We start from the raw sequence: 19,517 nt of genomic DNA on the forward strand, positions 1-19,517 counted from the left end.
GTGGTGGTACACCAACTACTCCAAGCCAGGGTAGGGTAGAGTGGTGAGGGCAGGAATGCTGACCTCTCTCTTTGCCTGCAACCAATCACCACCAAATTCTGTACCTAAACCTCTCTCTAGTCTGTTTTCTCTACTCCTTATCCACTGCCATTCAGTTAGGTCTGAAAGCTCTGGGAGTTGAATCATTGGAATAGCTTTTTTGGTCACCACTTCTTTCCAATCTCCATCTTCCACTGTACTGCTGAAGCCATCTTTTTGAAACAATCTGATTACCTATTTATTACAGTCCTTTATAGTTTTCTGTCATCCACAAGATAAAATCCAAGTTCATTACAATGGCTGTATTGGTTTGCTAATGCCTCAATAATGCTGTGTAATAAACCACTCCAAACCTTACCGACTTGTATACTCATGGATATATAGGTTGACTGTGGTAGTTCTGCTAATCAAAGCTGGGATTGATCTATGTGTCATGTGAGGCAGCTAAAGTTCATTCCACTTGTCTCTGATCTTCCACGTACCAGCAGGTTAGCCTTGGTATCTGGTTTTCATGGTAATGGCAGAGATACAAGAGAGCAAACAGCCAAGGCCTGATAAGGTCTAGCTCAAAACTATAACATTAGCCTCATTCTATTCATCGAAGCAAGTCACATGGCTGAACCAGGAACTGGGAAATATATTCTGACCTATTACTGGGAAAGACTGCTGGTTATAAGGGAAAAGCATGGATTTGGGGAGGGATGAAGAACTGGGGCCAATACCAAAAAGGAGGGGGAGAACCTAAGATTGTACCTATCACTTGCATTTAACTTCCTTGAATCTGACCTTCTAATATGGCTCCCTAAATAAAATATGTTCTGTCATGCCTTGATAACATGCTGGAGTGGCATGTTAGGAACAACTCCCCCTTCTCCATCCCACTCCATTATGCCTGTCTGATGATGACCCCTTCATTCTCCAAAACATAGCTAATATGTTCCTTTTTAGCAACCCTTTGTCCTAGAGGGGAGGGACTTTCCTTCTTTGTGCCACATGTTTTCCTTAGGCATAATTTCTTTGGTATCAAACAAATTGCAGTTGTTTATTTACATTGCTACCTCCTTTTAGATTAACAAAGCTTTTTGAGGGTAAGTACTTGCTTTTCTGGCCTCTGTCTCTCTAGGGTCCAATAAAGTTTTTGGCATGTGAAGTTCAACGAAAGCTGAATTGAATTAAACTTATGTTAGGCAGAAATGACATTTTGGAGGTAAAGATGAATTACACTGAGTTGCAAGTACAAAATTTTGCCTGTGCAATTTGGAATAAGAAGGCAGCTAATGTTCTGTTCTCTCTGAAGAATGGCTGTATGAAATTATTGAGATATACACAGCAGGCAAACAAAGGAATCACTTCTAGAATTCTTTTTATGCTGCATTGAGCTTTTGGGTTCTGACAGAAGCAGTAGAAATTTGATTTATTAAAAATAAATTGCAGATTATTCTATCATGCTCTGTTACAGGTGAAAAAATTAGTTTCAATTATGAGTTGTCCCATTTGTGAAAAGGAGTTAGGGATTTTCCGCATTATTTTTGTACAGTCTTATAAAACTTTTTTTTTCTTTCTTAAATACCTAATAGCATTTTAACATAAAGAAAGATTGTTTCTTTCAAACCTTTTTTGAGGGATAAGACTATGCTCAAAATTATTTTCTGAAATAGCTGATCATGTACTTTATCATATATGTTTTGAAACTGAGATCACTGCTATTCTTTATACTGTATTCAAGTCAAATGTCTTTTTTTTTTTTTTTTTTTTTTTTTTTTTTACTATGTAGAGCACTGTTGTAGAATTCTCATTAGGATGCAATGAACTGATATATTCTGATGGAAAGATTTAAAGGATCAGTAACTTGATTTATAATAGCCTTAATATCTCTACCAACTCATGGAGAGCTTAACTATTCAGTCAGATATACTTATCACTGCTTCTGAAAATAGCTGACACTGTTTGGGGGTAAGGTAGTTAGTTCTGTGTGTGATCCTTTCACAGACATGAAAGGAAAAATACTGTCTATGAAAACTCTACCAAATTTAATGTGTGTTTGTACTCGTCATTTACTACTGTGTCTACTACCTCTAATGTGTACTCTGACTATTTTTGAGGTGCAGTCAAGTCTCATTAGGATGCATAGAACTTTTGATAGAATGAGGGCAAGCAGTAACTTCCCTTGGCCCTACATTTGAACTGCTAGAAGGCATCATTTGGTTGGGGAGCATAGATTTTCGAATGTCTTTTGTGTTGTTGCCGCTAAGCCACTAAGTCCTAGAGCAGTGTTGTCTAATGGAAGTATTGTATGAGCTACATATGAAACTTTACATTTTCCAGTAGCCACATTAAAAAAATTTAAGAAAGCTCATCTATCCAATATGATCAATATCTTAAAAGTATTAATAAGACATTTTACATTCTTTTTTTTACACTAAGTCTTTGAAATCTAGTGTCTATTTGACACTTTCAGCACGTTTCAGCTTGGATGCTAAATTTTCATTAGAAATAATTGATTTATATTTACGTTTCCTACAATTTGCCGCTGGAGAAAGTAGATTCACACATCCAGGTGGTTCCAAATATACTTAATTTTCTGTCTTTTTTTATGGCTTTACTTTTTTTTCCTTTTTTGATTAAATTTTTAATTTTTTTCTATTATAGTGGATTTAAAATGCAAACATGCTTAATTTTCTAACAGTGGAATCAGTCATTAAGTTTATGTTTAAATTAATTAAAATGGGAGATTCAATTTCTCAGTTTCACTAGTAACATTACAGGTGCTTAATGGTCACATGTGACCAGTGGCTAGTGCATTAGCTGGAGCAGTTTTAGAGAATAGTGTTGGCCTCAGGTCTTGAGTAATTCTTGAGGCTTTCTGCCCAGGCTGGTGCTAGTCAACACAAGGAAAACAAAGGAACCTGAGGTCATAGTTCATCTCTGCCCATAAAAAGATAAAATATATATATGATTTTAATATCATAAATTAAACATAAATTCAGAGAAAAGACAGATGGGTGTGTCTGAGTGTGGGCTTTAGAAGGCATTGTAAGGTATGATTTTTGGCCCTGAAAGTCTACAGGGCTTAGATAGGAATTGGGGAGGGACATTATGTGGGGGAAATGACAAAAGCCCGTAGCAGGAGGGTACAGAGTTTAGGTGGAAAATCAAGCCATATGGGACCAATACTAGGTGTTGGTTAAGACCTAAGCGCCACAGTCACCTCCTTGGATTTAAATCCTGGCTCTGCTACTTCCTAATTGCTTGACCTTTGGCACATTATTTAATTCCCTTTTCCTCTCTATTGGGTTATAAAATGAGGATAATAATACTTCATGGGAACATTGTGAGGATTAAATGAACTAATACTTATAAATCACTGAGATAGTGCTTACTACTTAAGCACTTAGGAAATGTTAGCTGCTGTTGTTAACTGAGTGTAACAAAGAGTATGTAACAAAACATAGCCATTTTATTTACATTTATTTTTATTATTTTTTATTTATTTTTATTTTTTGGCGGCACTCATCCAGGGATTGAACACAAGCCACAGCAGTGATAATATGGGATACTTAACCATTAGATCACCAGGAAGCTCCTTTACCTATTTTATTTAGAACATATATCTCAAAGCATTGAACTTAAGTTTATATAAACCAATTTACATTCCAAATGTGCAACATTTTCTATGTTTCTGAGTCTTAGTTTCCCCATTTGAAAATTTATTTATTTAATAATTTAACCTACTTTGTAATGTTGCAATGGAAATTAAGTGAGCCGATTTAGGAAGTCAGCTTCTTCTACTTATTAACTAAGCCTTGGGAAATTTACCTCAGCGCCTCAATATCACCCTCTTAGGATCAAATGTATAATATATATGAAGTGCTGAACACACTTAGTCACAAAAATGAGCAATTATTTTTAACTTTTGAAAAGATCTTAAGTCTTGATGACTCAAGACTACCAGCAGCTCAGCAAAACTTCAGATTAAAGGTTTCCATGGCTTGAAGTTTAGAGGCTTTTGACTTTCTAACTACTACAGTCACTTCTGCAGGAAGGAACAAAGAAAGAATCATTTTTCACTTCCTTATACCTGTGGTTATAGAAGGTAGACAAACAGGAGTCTCAAAAAAAGACAAACCAGCCAACCGATTTAAAAGAAGGTAGAGGGTTGTTTACATGAACCAATACCTTAGCAATGGCTCCATGATCTTTCTCCCTTGGGAAGAAATGAACTGTAATGAATATAAGTGAACAATCAGAAACAATTTAGATATAGGAAAGATAGCTTGACTTTCATCTTGTTGCTTCAAGAACTGAAAGTACAGTTTGATTTTTTTTAACTTAATGTAGAAGATTTATCTATACATTATAATTAATTCTATTAGTCATTTATTTCCACAGTGATGAAACAGATCTACCAATCACTATATTTAAAAATAGTGTATTTTCATGTGGTGATTCTCAACTACTTATTTGTGATCATAAAGTTGTTCTTTTATGACACTAGAGAGATTTTCTACATATTTCCAACTGATTTACTGTAATTTTTACAGAATTAAAGATCTTGATTTGGTGACCGTTCAGAACCTGGAAGTTTTAGAAAACTTGCAGTATCAGCAATGCAACTTTCATGCCAAGAAAAAATTATGTTAATATTTTTTGCTAGAGTTTTGTATTAGTTTCCTAGGGCTGCAGTAACAGAATATAACATGCTTGTGTGGCTTAAAACAGGAGGTTTATCCTCTCATAGTTCTGAAGATGAAAACGACAAAATCAAGGTTTTGGCAGGGCCATGTTCCCTCCGAAGTCTCTGGAGAAGACTCCTTCCTTGCCTCTTACTAGATTTTGTGGCTCCAGGCAATCTTTTGCATTCTTTGGCTTGCAGCTGGATCATTCCAATCTCTGTTGCCTGGTCACATGGCCATCTTCCCTGTGTCTCTGACTTCAAATCTCTCTCACTTTATAAGGACACTTATAATTGGATTTAGGGCCCACCCCAATCCAACATGACTTCATCTTAACTTGATTACATCTGCAAAGACCCTAATTCCAAATAAGGCCACATTCACAGGTATAATGGTTAGCACATCAACCTATCATTTTGTAAGGTACAATTCAATCCACAATAAATTCCCACTATTAGAAGACAATACCAAAATTTAATGAAAACTTATCTTTCATGTATGAAATTTGTGCCACCCATTGGTTTCTTAACTCTCTAGCTTTACCCCACTAGGGAGAAAATGTCAACTAGTATTAAGGGTACAGTTTGTGGGCATATACAAGAAAATTTAATTGGTGAATACATAGGTTGACATGTTTAGAGTGACTACTCTGGGCCAGGTCCTATGCATGGTGTTAGGGATAGAAGAAGAAACAGGCACCATTCCCTGCTTTAGTGGAGCTCTTTCTGGTAGCCTGGACTGGTTCCATGACCTTGGTAACAGTAACAGTCCTGTACTAATAAAGTTAGCAAAGCAGTTATCCTCATCACCTTAATCAGTAAAAGAACTATAGAGACTTCCATTAAACACATAATTTTGTTATCCACTGCCCATCTCAGCAAAGCCTATCAAGGGTAAGGGGATTACCTCCTTGCTTAAGACAAGCTAACTTTTTTGAGATTAATTACTCGTAAGTCATTGGGGAAAGCAAAATGGAGAGAAAATTGGATGGAAAAGGGGTAAGGTTCCCGAGAGCTGTTTTGACTTGCTTGCTTCACCCACCTTCACCCCTCGTCAAGCAGGAACCAGAGATGTTTGTTTTGCTTGGGTGCTCTAAGGTGCAAACACATTTATCACGAACACTTAAGAGTTCCCATGGTAGTAGGTCCTTATTTCCAGCTGCTCTGGATATGTTTTATACAGTTATAGGATACTTTTGGAATTAGAAAGGAAACAGATTATTTACTGAGTCCCAACACCTCATTTTTATAGGTTTAAAAAGGCTATAAAATGTGACAACCAGGGCCTTCGTGGCTCAGCAGGTTAAGGATCTATTGTTATCACTGCTGTGGCTATGGTTATAGCTGTGGTAAGTTCAGTCCCTGGCTGGGAACTTCCGCATGCCAAGGGTGCATCCAAAAAATAAATAAATAAGAATGTGACAACCTAGGCTATGCAATTGTAGCAATCAGTGCTATAAGCTTCATGAGGATAATGACCCTGTTTTTGGTGACTTTTGTATTCTCAGAGAGTAGCATATGCTTAGCAGATAGTGAGTGCTCCATAAATGTGTGCTGAGTGAAACAATAATTTGAAAAATGAATGAATGAGTCAAAAATACACCTCTTTGAAATCCTTTTCCCACTGCCATAACAATCTCCAATTGTTAAACAGATTTAAGATGCTCAATAAAAGCTAGTTTAAAGAATGTTCACACATCAGCATATATCCATGTGCTGTTAAAACTTGTTTAAAAAGAGAATTCTTTAGTCTGTGTTCCAGATTATCCAATATTCTCAGCTTCTACTCTGAACTTTTTTAGGACTGTACCCATGACATATGGAGAGGTTCCCAGTCTAGGGGTCTAATCAGAGCTATTGCTACTGGCCTAAGCCAGAGCCTCAGCAATGCCCAGATCTGAGCTGCTTCTGTGACCTACCCCACAGCTTATGACAACGCTGGATCCTTAACCCACTGAGCAAGGCCAGGGATCAAACCAGCAACCTTATGGTTCCTAGTCAGATTCGGAGCCACGACGGGAACTCCATTTAATTGTTCTTTCTGTATCCCATTACCAAGGTTAATTGAGAAGCAATTGTAGAACAAATAAAAACTTCAGTTGGTAAAAGAAACTACATAATATAATATTCAGTAGTATCAGAGTCAGATTCACTGGGAGTTAACTTTTGTAGCCATTCCATAGATTAAGGAACTGTTGCCATTTGTCAGAATTTTTATCTTCATGATGCTAGAACATTTCCCATGAAAATGAATGTTATCCTCCTGAATGTTCTGTCCTGTTTTTATTAGTTACAATCTTAAAGGTTTTAATTACAATTACACATGTATTTTACTGTACACATGAAAACATCCAGATAATATTATTATAATAGAAACTTCATGTGTTTGATGAATTTGAGGCCTTAAAGTAGGCAATCTCAATCTTATAATTTCCAAAACCTTTTCTGATGTAGAAGTAAACATACTCATTGTAAAATTTTGGAAACCTCAGAAGAGTACAAATACTAAATCATCTTTAGACCTACCCTAGTATCTTCCTGTTGTGATTATTGTATGCAAAGTTATTTCCATCCAAAAAAAAAGCTTTTTCTAATGAAACCAAAGAGGATTGCAAATTTTGTACTTCTCTCTGTTTTGAGCTCACAACTCCATCTGTACTTTGTCTATAAACTGAGTAGTTAATAGCTTCAGCCCTTGTTGGGATTGCTTTTTCTAATTACAGCAGATCCTTCTCATCTGTTTGTGTTGAAGTGATGACACAACATCCCAACACGAAATGTCATCATATCACATCATTATAGCACAACAACAAAATTACATCTCCCCGACAATAACACAGTGTCAAAAGTATCCTCCTGCCATGAGTCAGTGTTTTAGAGGTTATAAAAGTTATTTTTAGCACAGCGAATGTCTCAGGAGCTTGGGTTCCAAATCCTACTAAAACTCCTAGTGATCTGAAAAAAAATCCAGGGGGGAAGGGGGCTTCTTTTTCTTAAAGTCACCAACCCCTGAAGCATATGGCTGCCTACTCTCCTGTCCTGGCCACATTAGACCCGGCTTCCACTGCGTGCTGCAAGCCACTCGGGGCTGGGTCGCAACTCTAAGCCAGCATCCCATGTGGAGGAGGTGGAGGAGACTATAATTATCCTCCACGTCTGGGGCAGGCCCTCGAATGACAGCTCCCCAGTTACTCTGTGCTCTAATAGCTCAGCTTAGATTCCTGGTCCCAGACGCGCAGCAGCCGGCACGGAGCTCAGGCGGGAGGTGAGAGCTGCCGAACCGCCCGGCGCCTCTCTGGCCTCCTGGGCTCGCTGGCCCCTTGCAGCCCGCAGCACCTGCGTGGAAACCCAGGCTGCGGGTTAGAGCCCCTGGGCGCGCTGGGCGTTGCCATAACAACTGGGCGCCCAACACGAAGGCCGCCGGGGAGGAAGTGACGAGCGGTGGGTTGGCTGTTGTTGGGACACGTGATCCGGGCAGTGTTTTGACAGGGCAAACAGCGGAGAAAGAACTGGGCGAGCGAGAGGGGACTGGAAGCTGGGGCGCTAAAGCTAGAGACAGCGGGCGGGCGAGGAGCTGGCAGAGGCGCGGGCCGAGCGGGCCGAGCGAGCCGGCCGGGGCGACGGGCGGGCGAAGCCCGGAGGCCGCGGGGCTCGGGTGCAAGTCGGGCAGGGCTTGGGGTTGAGTGCCCAGAGCGGAACGAGGCGGCGGCCGAGGAGGGGTGGATGGCCACAGGGGCGCCGGGGAGCCGCGTCGGGCTTGTCGTCTCGGGCCCCCATGGTCCCCTAACGCAGCCCAGGGGGCCGCTGCGCGCCACACTCCGCTCTCGCCGGCCCTGCACCTCTCGGAGCCTCGCGTCTGAGGTGGGGAGTGTGATGTGAACCCCTGGACGAGCGGCGGAAAAGAAGTGCCAAGAGGAGGGATTGGGACGGAGAGGAGAGCGAGTTAGTCAGCAGAGGTCGTCCGAGGGAGCCATGAAAACAACTCTCCGGCTGGGAGAAGGGCCGGCGCGGCGCTCGGGGCTGCGGAGCTGAAGGAAATCCCGGGCCGCGGCGGGACGGAAGGGGCCGGCACCAGCAGGCTGTGCGGAGCCCGGGCGAGTGCCCGGCTGTAAACACCGTCCCAGGACGACCTCAGCCGAGACACAGAGGGCCGGGGGGTGGCAGGGGCCACCTGGGACTGCCCAGTAGCGTTCGTTTGGGACTAGGGGCTGGGCGCGAGGAGATGACTCGCGTTTCTTTCTGATCCTCTCATTGTGTAAACTTGGCCGCGGTTTCGGCAGGAAGACTAGCCAGAGGGTAATTACACAGGTGAGGCCCCGCGGGACGGGCAGAGCTCAGGGCGAAGCGCTAGGGGTCTCGAAGAATTTTCTGCGCCCAGTCATCGGTTCGGATCATTTCTACACCAGCCACTGCGGAGGTGCCACAGTTCCCAGCGGCGTTCTTTACAAAGGGGTTAGTTAGCTTGTGTTGCTTGAATCTGTTTTTTTTTTTTTTTTTTTTTTTTTTCTTCCTTGCCTGTACCTCCAGGTTATAAATAGATCTTCCTTTTGGTTCAGAAACACGGTGTCAAAGAAGGACACTTTGGCCTGGAGAGCACAGGGGCGGGGAAGAGAGGTGCTTGGTCCGGAGGAGATGGGGGAGGCGGTGCGGAGAGAGTTTTGCTTTTTTCAGACCTGCGGATGGTGCTGTCACTACAGTTAGTGCCAGGAAGAGGCCTGTTAGCAGTAGTTTTCTTGCTAGATCGAGTGTTAGGGCAGGACCAGATTAATTTTAATTTGATCTCTTTTAGCATTTTTGAAAACGGAGCAGTAGCCACAAAATCCACGGCGAGCCTGTTGAAAGAACCCACACATTTATTTCACAGCACCTGGGTGGAAATTGGTGTGAAAATGAAGCCAGACCGAGGTAAATTATTTAAGTAGGCTTAAAAAAAAATGTGCCCCATTTTAGAAGCGTTAACCTAATTTTACAGCAGGATCAACTCTGAATTGCCTGTGATTACTTGTTTCTGCTACAGATTCCAGCTGGTAAGGTCTGGAGGAGGGCACATGGAAGAGAGAGTAAGGAACTAGATGGGAGACAACATTCTTCAAAAGTGCTTGCAAAGTATTAGTTTCAAGAGCGAATTCAATCCAGAATGAAATGAAATTGTCAAGAATAGCATTTGTATCTGTTGCCACAATACTTATCATTTTAGAGTTACATTACTCATTTTTAGGTAAAGTTAATCTAACTTCGATTTTAAAGAAATTTACAAGCCTTTTCAACTTGAGAATTTGAAATTGATAAATTGAGGAAATTTAAGAAATTTGTTTGAGGTAGCAAATATTTGTCACTGGCGATTTTTGTGCTTTAGGCAAACTCTGAAAGCTTACAAAGTACTCTAGGACTTTATTTAGTATATCAGTGTGTGGATAGGGCTACTGCAATCCCTATATAATAAGTACTGTAAATATGTCATTTCCTTTCTAAACCTATATTTTCAGGACATGTGGGAATAATGTATACACTGTGTTTTTCAAGGACCTCAAAATAATTGAAAACTCATTTATCAATCTAATTTTGATTAATGGCAAGGACTAACTTTATATTTTCATATATGGGTAGTTAGGGGTGAAGGCTTGTCAGTCATATGGGAATTTGATTCCAAGGAACATTGTAGGAAGAGGATTAATGTATTTGTTAGGGAGTTAGACTAGATGACAGAGGTCCTTCCAAATCTGAGAGTTTTGGGATTGGAAATGTTAATTTATCCTTATGAATTAGATGCTCATTTTAAAAATGATATGTATTAAACTGGTTATTTCTTCCAAGTGAATTGGATACATTTTCTTTCCTAGTTAAAATACTTTTGGTAGTATTGTCTTAAAATGTACTAGAAAGAGGTGGAAAAAGCCATACTTAGTTTAAATGGCTTAAATTAGTTTGAAGGGTTTAGTTGTTTCTTATAATCAGCTTTGGGAGCTCAATTTTGGCTCAGGGGAAACAAACCCAACTAATATCCATGAGGACGCTGGTTCAATCCCTGGCCCTGCTCAGTGGGTTAAAGATTCCATGTTGCCCAGAGCTGTGGTGTAGGTTGCAGACGTGGCTCAGATTTAGTATTGCTGTGGCTCTGGCCTAGGCTGTCAGCTATAGCTCTGATTAGACCCCTAGCCTAGAAACTTCCATATGCTGCGGGTACAACCCTAAGCAATAAATACATAAATAAACTAAAAATTAAAATGAGCTTTGTTGCTTTACACATTAGCAAGTATATTGCTATAAGCAGATTGTGTAGAAGTCCAAGTTTAGACTTTTAGATTACATCAGTGACTTTGGAAAGATGGCATCAAAGTCAGTAATTACATCTCAGAATAAACAAGCAAAAAAAAAATCAAAGTTACTATTTGTGGGTTTTTGTTTTTGTTTTTTTTTTTGTCTTTTGTCTTTTGTCCTTTTTAGGGCCGCACCTGAGGCATATGGACTCCCAGGCTAGGGGTCTAATCAGAGCTGTTGCTGCTGGCCTACGCCAGAGCCACAGCAACTTGGGATCCGAGGTGGGTCTGCAACCTACACCACAGCTCACAGCAATGCTGGATCCTTAACCCACTGAGCAAGGCCAGGGATCGAACCTGAAACCTCATGGTTCCTAGTTGTACTCGTTTCTGCTATGCCACAACAGGAACTCCTGTGGTTTTTTTTTTTTTTTTTTTTTTTAAATTGTTGTTGTTATTGTTAAAAGTTACTTTAAAGTCCTTTAAGATCCTAAATTTAAAAAATAATATTTGCACACAATTTCTACTTTAGCCAAAATTAGCACTAAACAAGATAAAATATTATATATTGATATAGGTTACTTGGAGAAGTAAATAAATTTATGCATCGACTCCTGAAGAAGTGACTTTAATGTTAAAATTGTAGCTTTTTCTTTAGAAGTATGATGTAAAAATGAGGGGATCGCAAATTTAGTACTGTGACTATATTTTGTAATAATGTATGAATCTTTAGGCCCATGGCTTTCTTTGACCAGGAACTAGAGTAAGTAATATCTTTTACTTTGCAAAGTAGTATAGAAATACTGAAATAAAGTTTTCACAAAGCACACTTACCCTTACTATGTGCAATGTGGTCTTGTATTTTCTCTTCTATTTCCATTCTTTTTCTTTTTTTGGAAGGGGACCGCAAATGCTGCATATGGAAGTTCTCAGGCTAGCGGTTCAATCAGTTGAATTGGAGCTACAGCTGCCGGCCTATACCACAGCCATAGCAATGCCAGATCCAAGCTGTGTCTACGACCTACACCGCAGCTTGAAGCAACACTGAATCCTTAACCCACTGAGCAGGGCCAGGGATCCAACCCTCAACCTCTTGGATATTGGTCAGGTTTGTTTCCCCGAGCCACAATGGCAACTCATATTTCTATTTTTTGTTTATTTATTTATTTTTGTCTTTTTGCCATTTCTTGGGCCGCTCCCGCGGCATATGGAGGTTCCCAGGCTAGGGGTCGAATCGGAGCTGCAGCCACCGGCCTACACCAGAGCCACAGCAATGCAGGATCCAAGCCACGTCTGCGACCTACACCACAGCTCACGGCAATGCCAGATCCTTAACCCACTGAGCAAGGCTAGGGATCGAACCTGCAACCTCATGGTTCCTAGTCGGATTCATTAACCACTGTGCCATGACGGGGACTCCTATTTCTATTTTTAAATCACTGATATAACCCATTGAATTGATTTCTTGACCTGTGATTGGCAAGGCACAATTATGGGCAACACTTAGCTAGCTAAACAACAGTAATACTTCACTTTCTCTACATTAGTGTCTAAGAAGCTATTCTGTATGAGTTAATTTTCTGTATAACTGAAACTTTACTCTTTAAATGCCAGAAATATTTTCAGTTGTAATTCTGTTATGTGGGCAGATCTCTAAAATAGTAATGCTTCCTTGCCCTTAAAAAATAATATAAAAATTGAAAAAATATACATAGTTTAATCTTTACTTGATGATTAAGGGGTATTGCTATGAATTTCAACTTTGTACTTTGTAGTAATCTAGAAATGCCCTAAAAGAGATTTTTTTTTTTTTTTTTTTTTTTGCCTCTAGCTTAAACCATGTTAGCCTATTTTTTTTTTTTTTTTCTTCTTTTTAGGGGCACACCTGCAGCATATGGAAGTTCCCAGGCTAGGGTTTGAACCAAAGCTACAGCTGCCAGCCTACACCACAGCTCATAGCAGCGCTGGATCCTTAACCCACTGAGTGAGGCCAGGGATCAGACCCGTATCCACATGGATCCTAGACAGGTTCGTTAACCGCTGAGCCATGAAGGAAATTCCCCAGCTTATTTTTTTTTAAATCTTATTATTATTTTTTTTGTCTTTTTAATTTTTTTTAGGGCCACACCCACTGCATATGGAGGTTCCCAGGCTAGGGGTTGAATTGGAGCTGCAGCTGCCAGTCTATGCCACAGCAATGTGGGACCTGAGCCACATCTGCGACCTACACCACAGCTCACTGCAAGGACAGATCCCAGATCCTTAACCCACTAAGGAAGGCCAGGGACCGAACCCGTGTCCTCATGGATGCTAGTTGTTTTCGTTAACCACTGAGCCATGACGGGAATTCCTAAGATCTGATTTTTGAATTCTTAGGCTGTCAATAGTCTTTGTTTTTAGTATGCTTATTCTTGCCTGCTTTTAATTTTACTACTTTTAGTTTCCGGGTTAAAGAGCTAGATAACCACGCTTAACACTCAGTTTTCTAGAAAATGAGAGTAAATAGGAAAACCTTCATATATTCATTCAGAATCTGAGAAAGTATATGAATTCTGGTGTAGAAACTGAGATATTAGCTTAGTGGAATACAATTGTGCTTCTGAACATTTCTAAATAGGAGCCTCTTATCCTCCATGATTGCATGTAGTGGTTGGTTGGCTAGTCGAACAAGTCAGTTTAAGTGAGGAATCAGAAAAAATATCAGCTTTAATTGTATTACCTGTCTTTTGATGTAAGCTCTAGGCCCTTTTTGGGGGTGAAATTGGGTCTGTTTTTCAGAGTTAGATGTGATCATTCTTTTGTAAACCACACCAAAAATGTATACCTAAGTTTTCTGGTTTTGATTTCTTTAAAGTGGAATAAGACTTTGCAAAGAAATCTGAGGGTGGAATATTTGACATTTTAAAAACATTAAATTCTTTTTTAATGTTTCACACAATTTTATAGATGCTGTGTACACCAGGAATTATAAGAATATTTGTGTAGTCAATAGGACTTTGTTTTAGGGGGGAGAGGGAATATGTGTTCATCATAGTTAGATTCATTAAAATAAGCTCTTTCCAAAGCATTCAACATGGTTTCACAGAAATAACCTTTTTTTTTTTTGCATTCATTTTATTGATTTATATAGTATTTAAAGAAGTTCATTATTACAGAGTGGCAGAAGCAGATTTGGGAATAAACACCAGATGCTAGTTAAGCGTATAACTTAACTGGTAGGGGGTAGAGATATGCAGGCAACTGGAAAGTAACTTATTAGCTGCTAGGTCTCTCAGTTTGCTGTTTTGGAAGATATGGAAAACATTGGACAGTCTTGCTAGTTGGTTAAGTGAAAGGAGAGTTCCCATTGTACTTTCAAATAAGATATTACTATATAGCACAATGGCTACATTTCATGGCAGCCAATAGGATTCCACAGTAGTCTGAGGTAATTTTTTTCTTCTTTTTTCTTTTCCTTTTTCAAGCAGTTATATAACACTACTTGGCAATGCTGCCAAAGATGAGTCTTTGAAGTTATCATTAGCACAGATTTTGGAATCAGATTTGTATTTGTATCCTTGTTCCATTACTTACTAGCTGTGTAATCTTCATCAAATTACTTAATTCCCGAGTCTCAGGTTCTTTATCTGTAAAAGGAGAATATTTCCAACTTCTCATAGTTGTGAGAATAAAATATCATACTGGTTGGCACATAGTAGATTTTAATAAATATTTATCATGTTAAGACATTACATATGCTTATATGTTGGTCAGTTATAAAGTATATTCAACAGAGGTAAGGAAATAATCAAATGTGCCATAACATAATAGTATCTTGGTTTTTTTGTCTTTTTTTTCTAGGGCCATACTGGTGGCATATGGAAGTTCCCAAGCTAGGGGGTCTAAATGGAGCTGCAGTTGCTGGCCTGTGCCACAACCACAGCAACAGGGGATCCAAGCTGCGTCTGCGACCTACATCACAGCTCACGGCAATGCCGGATCCTTAACCCACTGAGCCAGGGATTGAACCCACATCCTCATGGATCCTAGTCGGGGTCGTTAACCACTGAGCCACAAAGGGAACTCCTGCATTTATAGTCTGCAACATACTAAGGCTCAAGCAGATTTAATAGGTTTTTAATATTTAGTTATCTGAGAAAATATAAAAGCTACAAAAAGATGCTTGACATAGGTGTAATTTAATTCATTTCTTATTACAATTATATCTTAATTTCTATATGTAGAGAGTGGCATGGGTTGACTGAGCCTCCTGGGATTTTATTTTATTTTATTTTTTGGTTGCACTTGCAGCATATGGAAGTTCCTAGGCCAGAGATCAAATTTGAGTTGCAGCAGCAACCTACACCACAGCTGTGGTAACACCAGTCCCTAACTTGCTGCACTCTGGGAATATGTTTTTGAATGGTGTTTAATTCTGACTTGAGCTGGTCAGCTGGGGAATTTAAACCATGTTATGCCCCCCACCTTGTACTCAAGGATGTAAAGTTTGGATCTAATCCTAGTTAGGTATTGAATGCCCAGTGTTTCAAGAGAGGTGTAAAGTATGGGCTTTGCATAGAAGCAATTAAAACATTTAATAATTATTTTTGTTATAAATATATGGTATTTCTAATTTTGTATATTTTTGAATGCATGATGTGTTTTTTCCTTAAAATTTGTTTATTTTTTTCTCATTTTTAAAATTATAGTTGATTTAGAATGTTGTGTCAAATGTATTTATCTACATATTCTTTCGCTATACCATTCCACCAATAGGTTAGCATACATTGTAAAACATGCAACAAGAAAAAGTCAAGTATAAAGAAAAATTACATGCAGTTGTAAGGATACCTCCCCACCTTGGCGGATGGTCATGCCTCAGCCCTCAGGTGTATGCAGTTCCTCGGCAGAGACAGTGCTCCAGAAACCTGAGTTTTCAGGCTAATGCTTTGGACAACAAATGCCTCTGCAGACGGACTACACAGAGGGTCTGTGTAGAATTTCCCGGTGACAGGGCCCTGGCTTAAAATTTATTAAAAATAATAGAATATAAACTTATGTTTTGATTTCAAAAGTCCCAAAGATTTCAGAAGTCCTAAGTTTTCATGGTATTGTACAAAAATTAAAGCATAATAAATTAAAATCAATCAATCAAAATCTTTTTAATTTAAAAGATAAATGTCAATTTTCTATGCTTTATACTTTGGTTAGAAAAGTTTTTTTCCTCAGAAATTTCTTTTTTTTTTTTTCCACTCTTCTGGCTTCTCCATGGCATATGGAGTTCCCAGGCCTGGGGTCACATCTGAGCCACAGCTGTGACCTATGCTGCAACTGCGGCAGCAATGAATCCTTGAATCCGCTGTGCCAGGCCTGGGATCCACCTTGTGTCTTGGCACTGCAGAGTTGACACCAATCCCATTGAACCACAGTGGGAACTCCTCATCAGACATTTCTAAGAATGTTATCTGAGCTTATCAACTGTTATGAAAGGTTAAGGCTTATAACATCTAGTAAATCATCAATACATTAATAATTTAATTTTTTTAATGGCCCAATACACAGTATATGGAAGTTCTTGGGCCAGGAATTGAATCTGAGCTGCTGCTGCAACCTACACCACAACTGTGGCGAGGCCACATCCTTTAATCCTGTGTGCAAGGCCGGGGATCAAACCACCTCCTCTGCAGAGGCCTGGGCTACTATGGTTGGATTCTTAATGCACTACACCACAGTGAGAACTTCAATACATTAATAATTTAAACATACTGTGTTTCAATTCACACTTGAACACATAGGTTATTTATTATTCTTAATTAAAAACTATTATTGTAAAATCTATTCCACAAGTAAAATACCAAACAATTTGATATTTTGAAATTAAAACTGAGAAGAATGTTGTCTTAGTTTTTTCCCTCTGCTATAGGTTGAATATCTGTGTGCCCCCAAAATCTACGTGTTGAAACCTTAAGCACCAAGATGATGGTAGCAGGAGATGGGGGCCTTTAGTAAGTGATTAGGTCATGAGGGCGAAGACCTCAGGAATATCATTAGTGTCCTTATGAAAGAGACCCAAGAAAGGTCCCTTACCCTTTCACCATCTGAGGTTGTAATGAAAAGACAGCTATCTATTGAGGAAGCTGGTCCTTAGCAGACACCCAAATCTTCTAGTGTCTTGATCTTGGACTTTCCAGTCTCCATACTGCAAGAAATAAATTTCTGTTGTTATTAAGCCACCTAGTTTATGGCATTTTGTTACAGAAGAGTGAATGGACTAAGACCTCCCTCCTCTGTTCTCTTTTTGATTATATTACAAATTTAGGCTTTAGCCTTAGTATTGCAGTAGCTTATGAACTTACCTAGAATATAAAGCAAACCATTTTAATCTCAAATAATTCTTTCTGGACAGCTGAAATAGGAGGAAAGAGTAAAGACTGGAAAAAATTAGCATGAGAGTTAGATGCATTGCTTGCTTGCTAAGAATAGTTATTGTTAGCTAATGTAAATCAAACAATAGAAATGACAGATATTGGAGGAAAAGAAAAGAAGTGTTGACTGGATTAAATAGAGCAGCCTTCTGCTAAACTCCCCTGGTGGAGGTGGTGGTACTAATAACAGCTAACTTCTATGTACTATGTGCCAGGCACTGTTCCAAGTTGTGTTTGTGTGTGTATATGCACACACCATGCATATATATGACTCATTTAATCATCACAGTAGTTTAAGGAATTAGATCCTGTTGTTATTTCCATTTTATAGACAAGTGAAACCAAGTCACAGGGAGAGATTTGGTAGCTTACCCAAGGTACACAGCTAATAAGAGGGCTATCCCGTATTTGAAGTAAGCTTGAGTACATGCTCTAGACCCTCTGACTGGTAGGAGCAAGTTACATTAAAATTTATGAGATAGTGGGACCAAACTGGTTTAAAAATAAGCTTGAGGAAAATGGAAAACAGATTGGCTGAGTATTATGATCTTGGAAAACTATGTATCTTATTTTTGGCTCACCTTCTCCATTTTTTTAATGGTGGAAGTGATAGTACCTTACCTTATTTTGAGGATTACATAAGTTAGTGTATGTAATGTGCTTAGAAATATGGCCGGCATAGAGTAAGCATTCAAATGTGAACTGCTCTTGTTACTGTTGGATGTGTTCTAATTAAGAAGTCAGTCATTTAGGGAAAGCTGGGGAGCACAAAAGAAAGGGGCTAATTCAGCTGTACGTGTTTTGTATATTCACTGTGATCTCAAGTCAAAAAATGACTACTGTTGGTCTTTCACCCATTTACATTGATGGATCTTGACACATCAGTAGCTGTCAAATAATTGCTGGCTTGATAACAACTTCTAAGATTTGGATACTAAAGGGATTGACACAGAGGTTCCCTATGTTTTTGCCTGTCATCCAGTAAGAAGGAAATGATTCAGTGGACAGAACATTGTCGTTTCTTTGAAGGATGAGAAAAAAGATAATTGGAAGGCAGAATTGTGAGGCTAATGTGTACATAGGGAGAATGACTCAAAAGCTGATTTCCTTTTCAAAAAGTGAAGAAACTCATGGGGCCTGAGTAGTCTACATTGTGAATAGGCATGGAAAAAAATGTTAAATGTAGAATATTTATATTCATTTATTCTTTTGCCCTTCTTAACTTTGCATCTAATTATGGTAATGTTTTCCCCCCATTTAAGGCTGAGTGTTTTAAAGACTAAAGGAATGTAAAACTTAGAATTCTAACTTAACACTGACTTTTTTTTTTTTTTTTTTTTTTAATGAGAAAGCAAAATCAAAAAGTCCTGGGAAACAGTATTTCTTTCTCAGTTGGGTAAACCAAAGTCAGTTTGTCAGTTAATTCTGTCTTTGCTCAAATGAGTAAAGATCTGACATGAATTGTGTAAGACTTTCATAATAAACTGAAACAGGTTGGACTGGTAAAAATGCCAGTAGCTAGAGAAAATATTAGACATTAATCCATGTGTAATACAAAGACAGACCTAGTAATAACCTAAGTTGAGATTTCTATGTAAAAGAAACTAATCCAGTAAAATGATAATAAGCCCTATTGTATTTTTTCCCTTTGTTCAGCATGCCCAGTCCTATTGGCCACTTTTAGGTTTTTGATTACCATTCACCTCCTTGTGTGCACTATTTCTTCTGCCTGAAAAACCTTTCTCCCCAATCATCACATGGGTAGATCATTCTTCTGATCTTGGCTTAAATATCACTTTTCAGAGGATCATTCTCTGTCTTAAGTGCTCAGTTAATTTTAGCTGCTATTATTATTTATTAAATTAGTATCCTCTGTTGTTTTGTGCCTCAGCAGTCTGTTTCCTTTATAGCATTTAACTACATTTTGTAACTTTTTTCTTTGTTTATTGTCTGTCTCTGCAACTAGATTTTAAGTTCCCTGAGGTCAGGAACCTTGTCTTTTGTTCATAGCTGTGTTTCCATCACCTGGCACAAAACCTCATACATGTTAGGTATATATCAGGTACTTAATATATACTTGTTGAAAGAATGAATGAATCACTTGTATATCCCAATATTTATAGAGCAAAAAGGAATAGAAACAGA

General features: G+C 39.0%; 1 protein-coding gene across 5 annotated transcripts in view; it reads left to right on the top strand.

Moving 5' to 3' along the window:
* Window positions 1-19,517, top strand: part of FAM214A (family with sequence similarity 214 member A) — a 130,611-nt gene that overhangs the window by 18,954 nt on the left and 92,140 nt on the right. For 2 of the 5 annotated variants that reach the window (XR_002344858.1, XR_002344857.1), the window contains exons 1-2: window positions 8,254-9,163; window positions 9,501-9,616. Coding sequence is in view for 3 of the 5 variants with exons in the window: in XM_021095179.1 (XP_020950838.1) it covers window positions 9,601-9,616 (16 nt within the window). In the remaining 2 variants the exon portion in view is untranslated. Of the gene's footprint in view, window positions 1-8,179; window positions 9,164-9,500; window positions 9,617-19,517 lie in introns of those variants that run through there. The other 3 variants (XM_005659593.3, XM_021095188.1, XM_021095179.1) reach the window with 3 other exon arrangements.

The sequence above is a fragment of the Sus scrofa genome, chromosome 1 (assembly GCF_000003025.6).
Source record: "Sus scrofa isolate TJ Tabasco breed Duroc chromosome 1, Sscrofa11.1, whole genome shotgun sequence".
In the NCBI taxonomy this organism is placed as follows: domain Eukaryota; kingdom Metazoa; phylum Chordata; class Mammalia; order Artiodactyla; family Suidae; genus Sus; species Sus scrofa.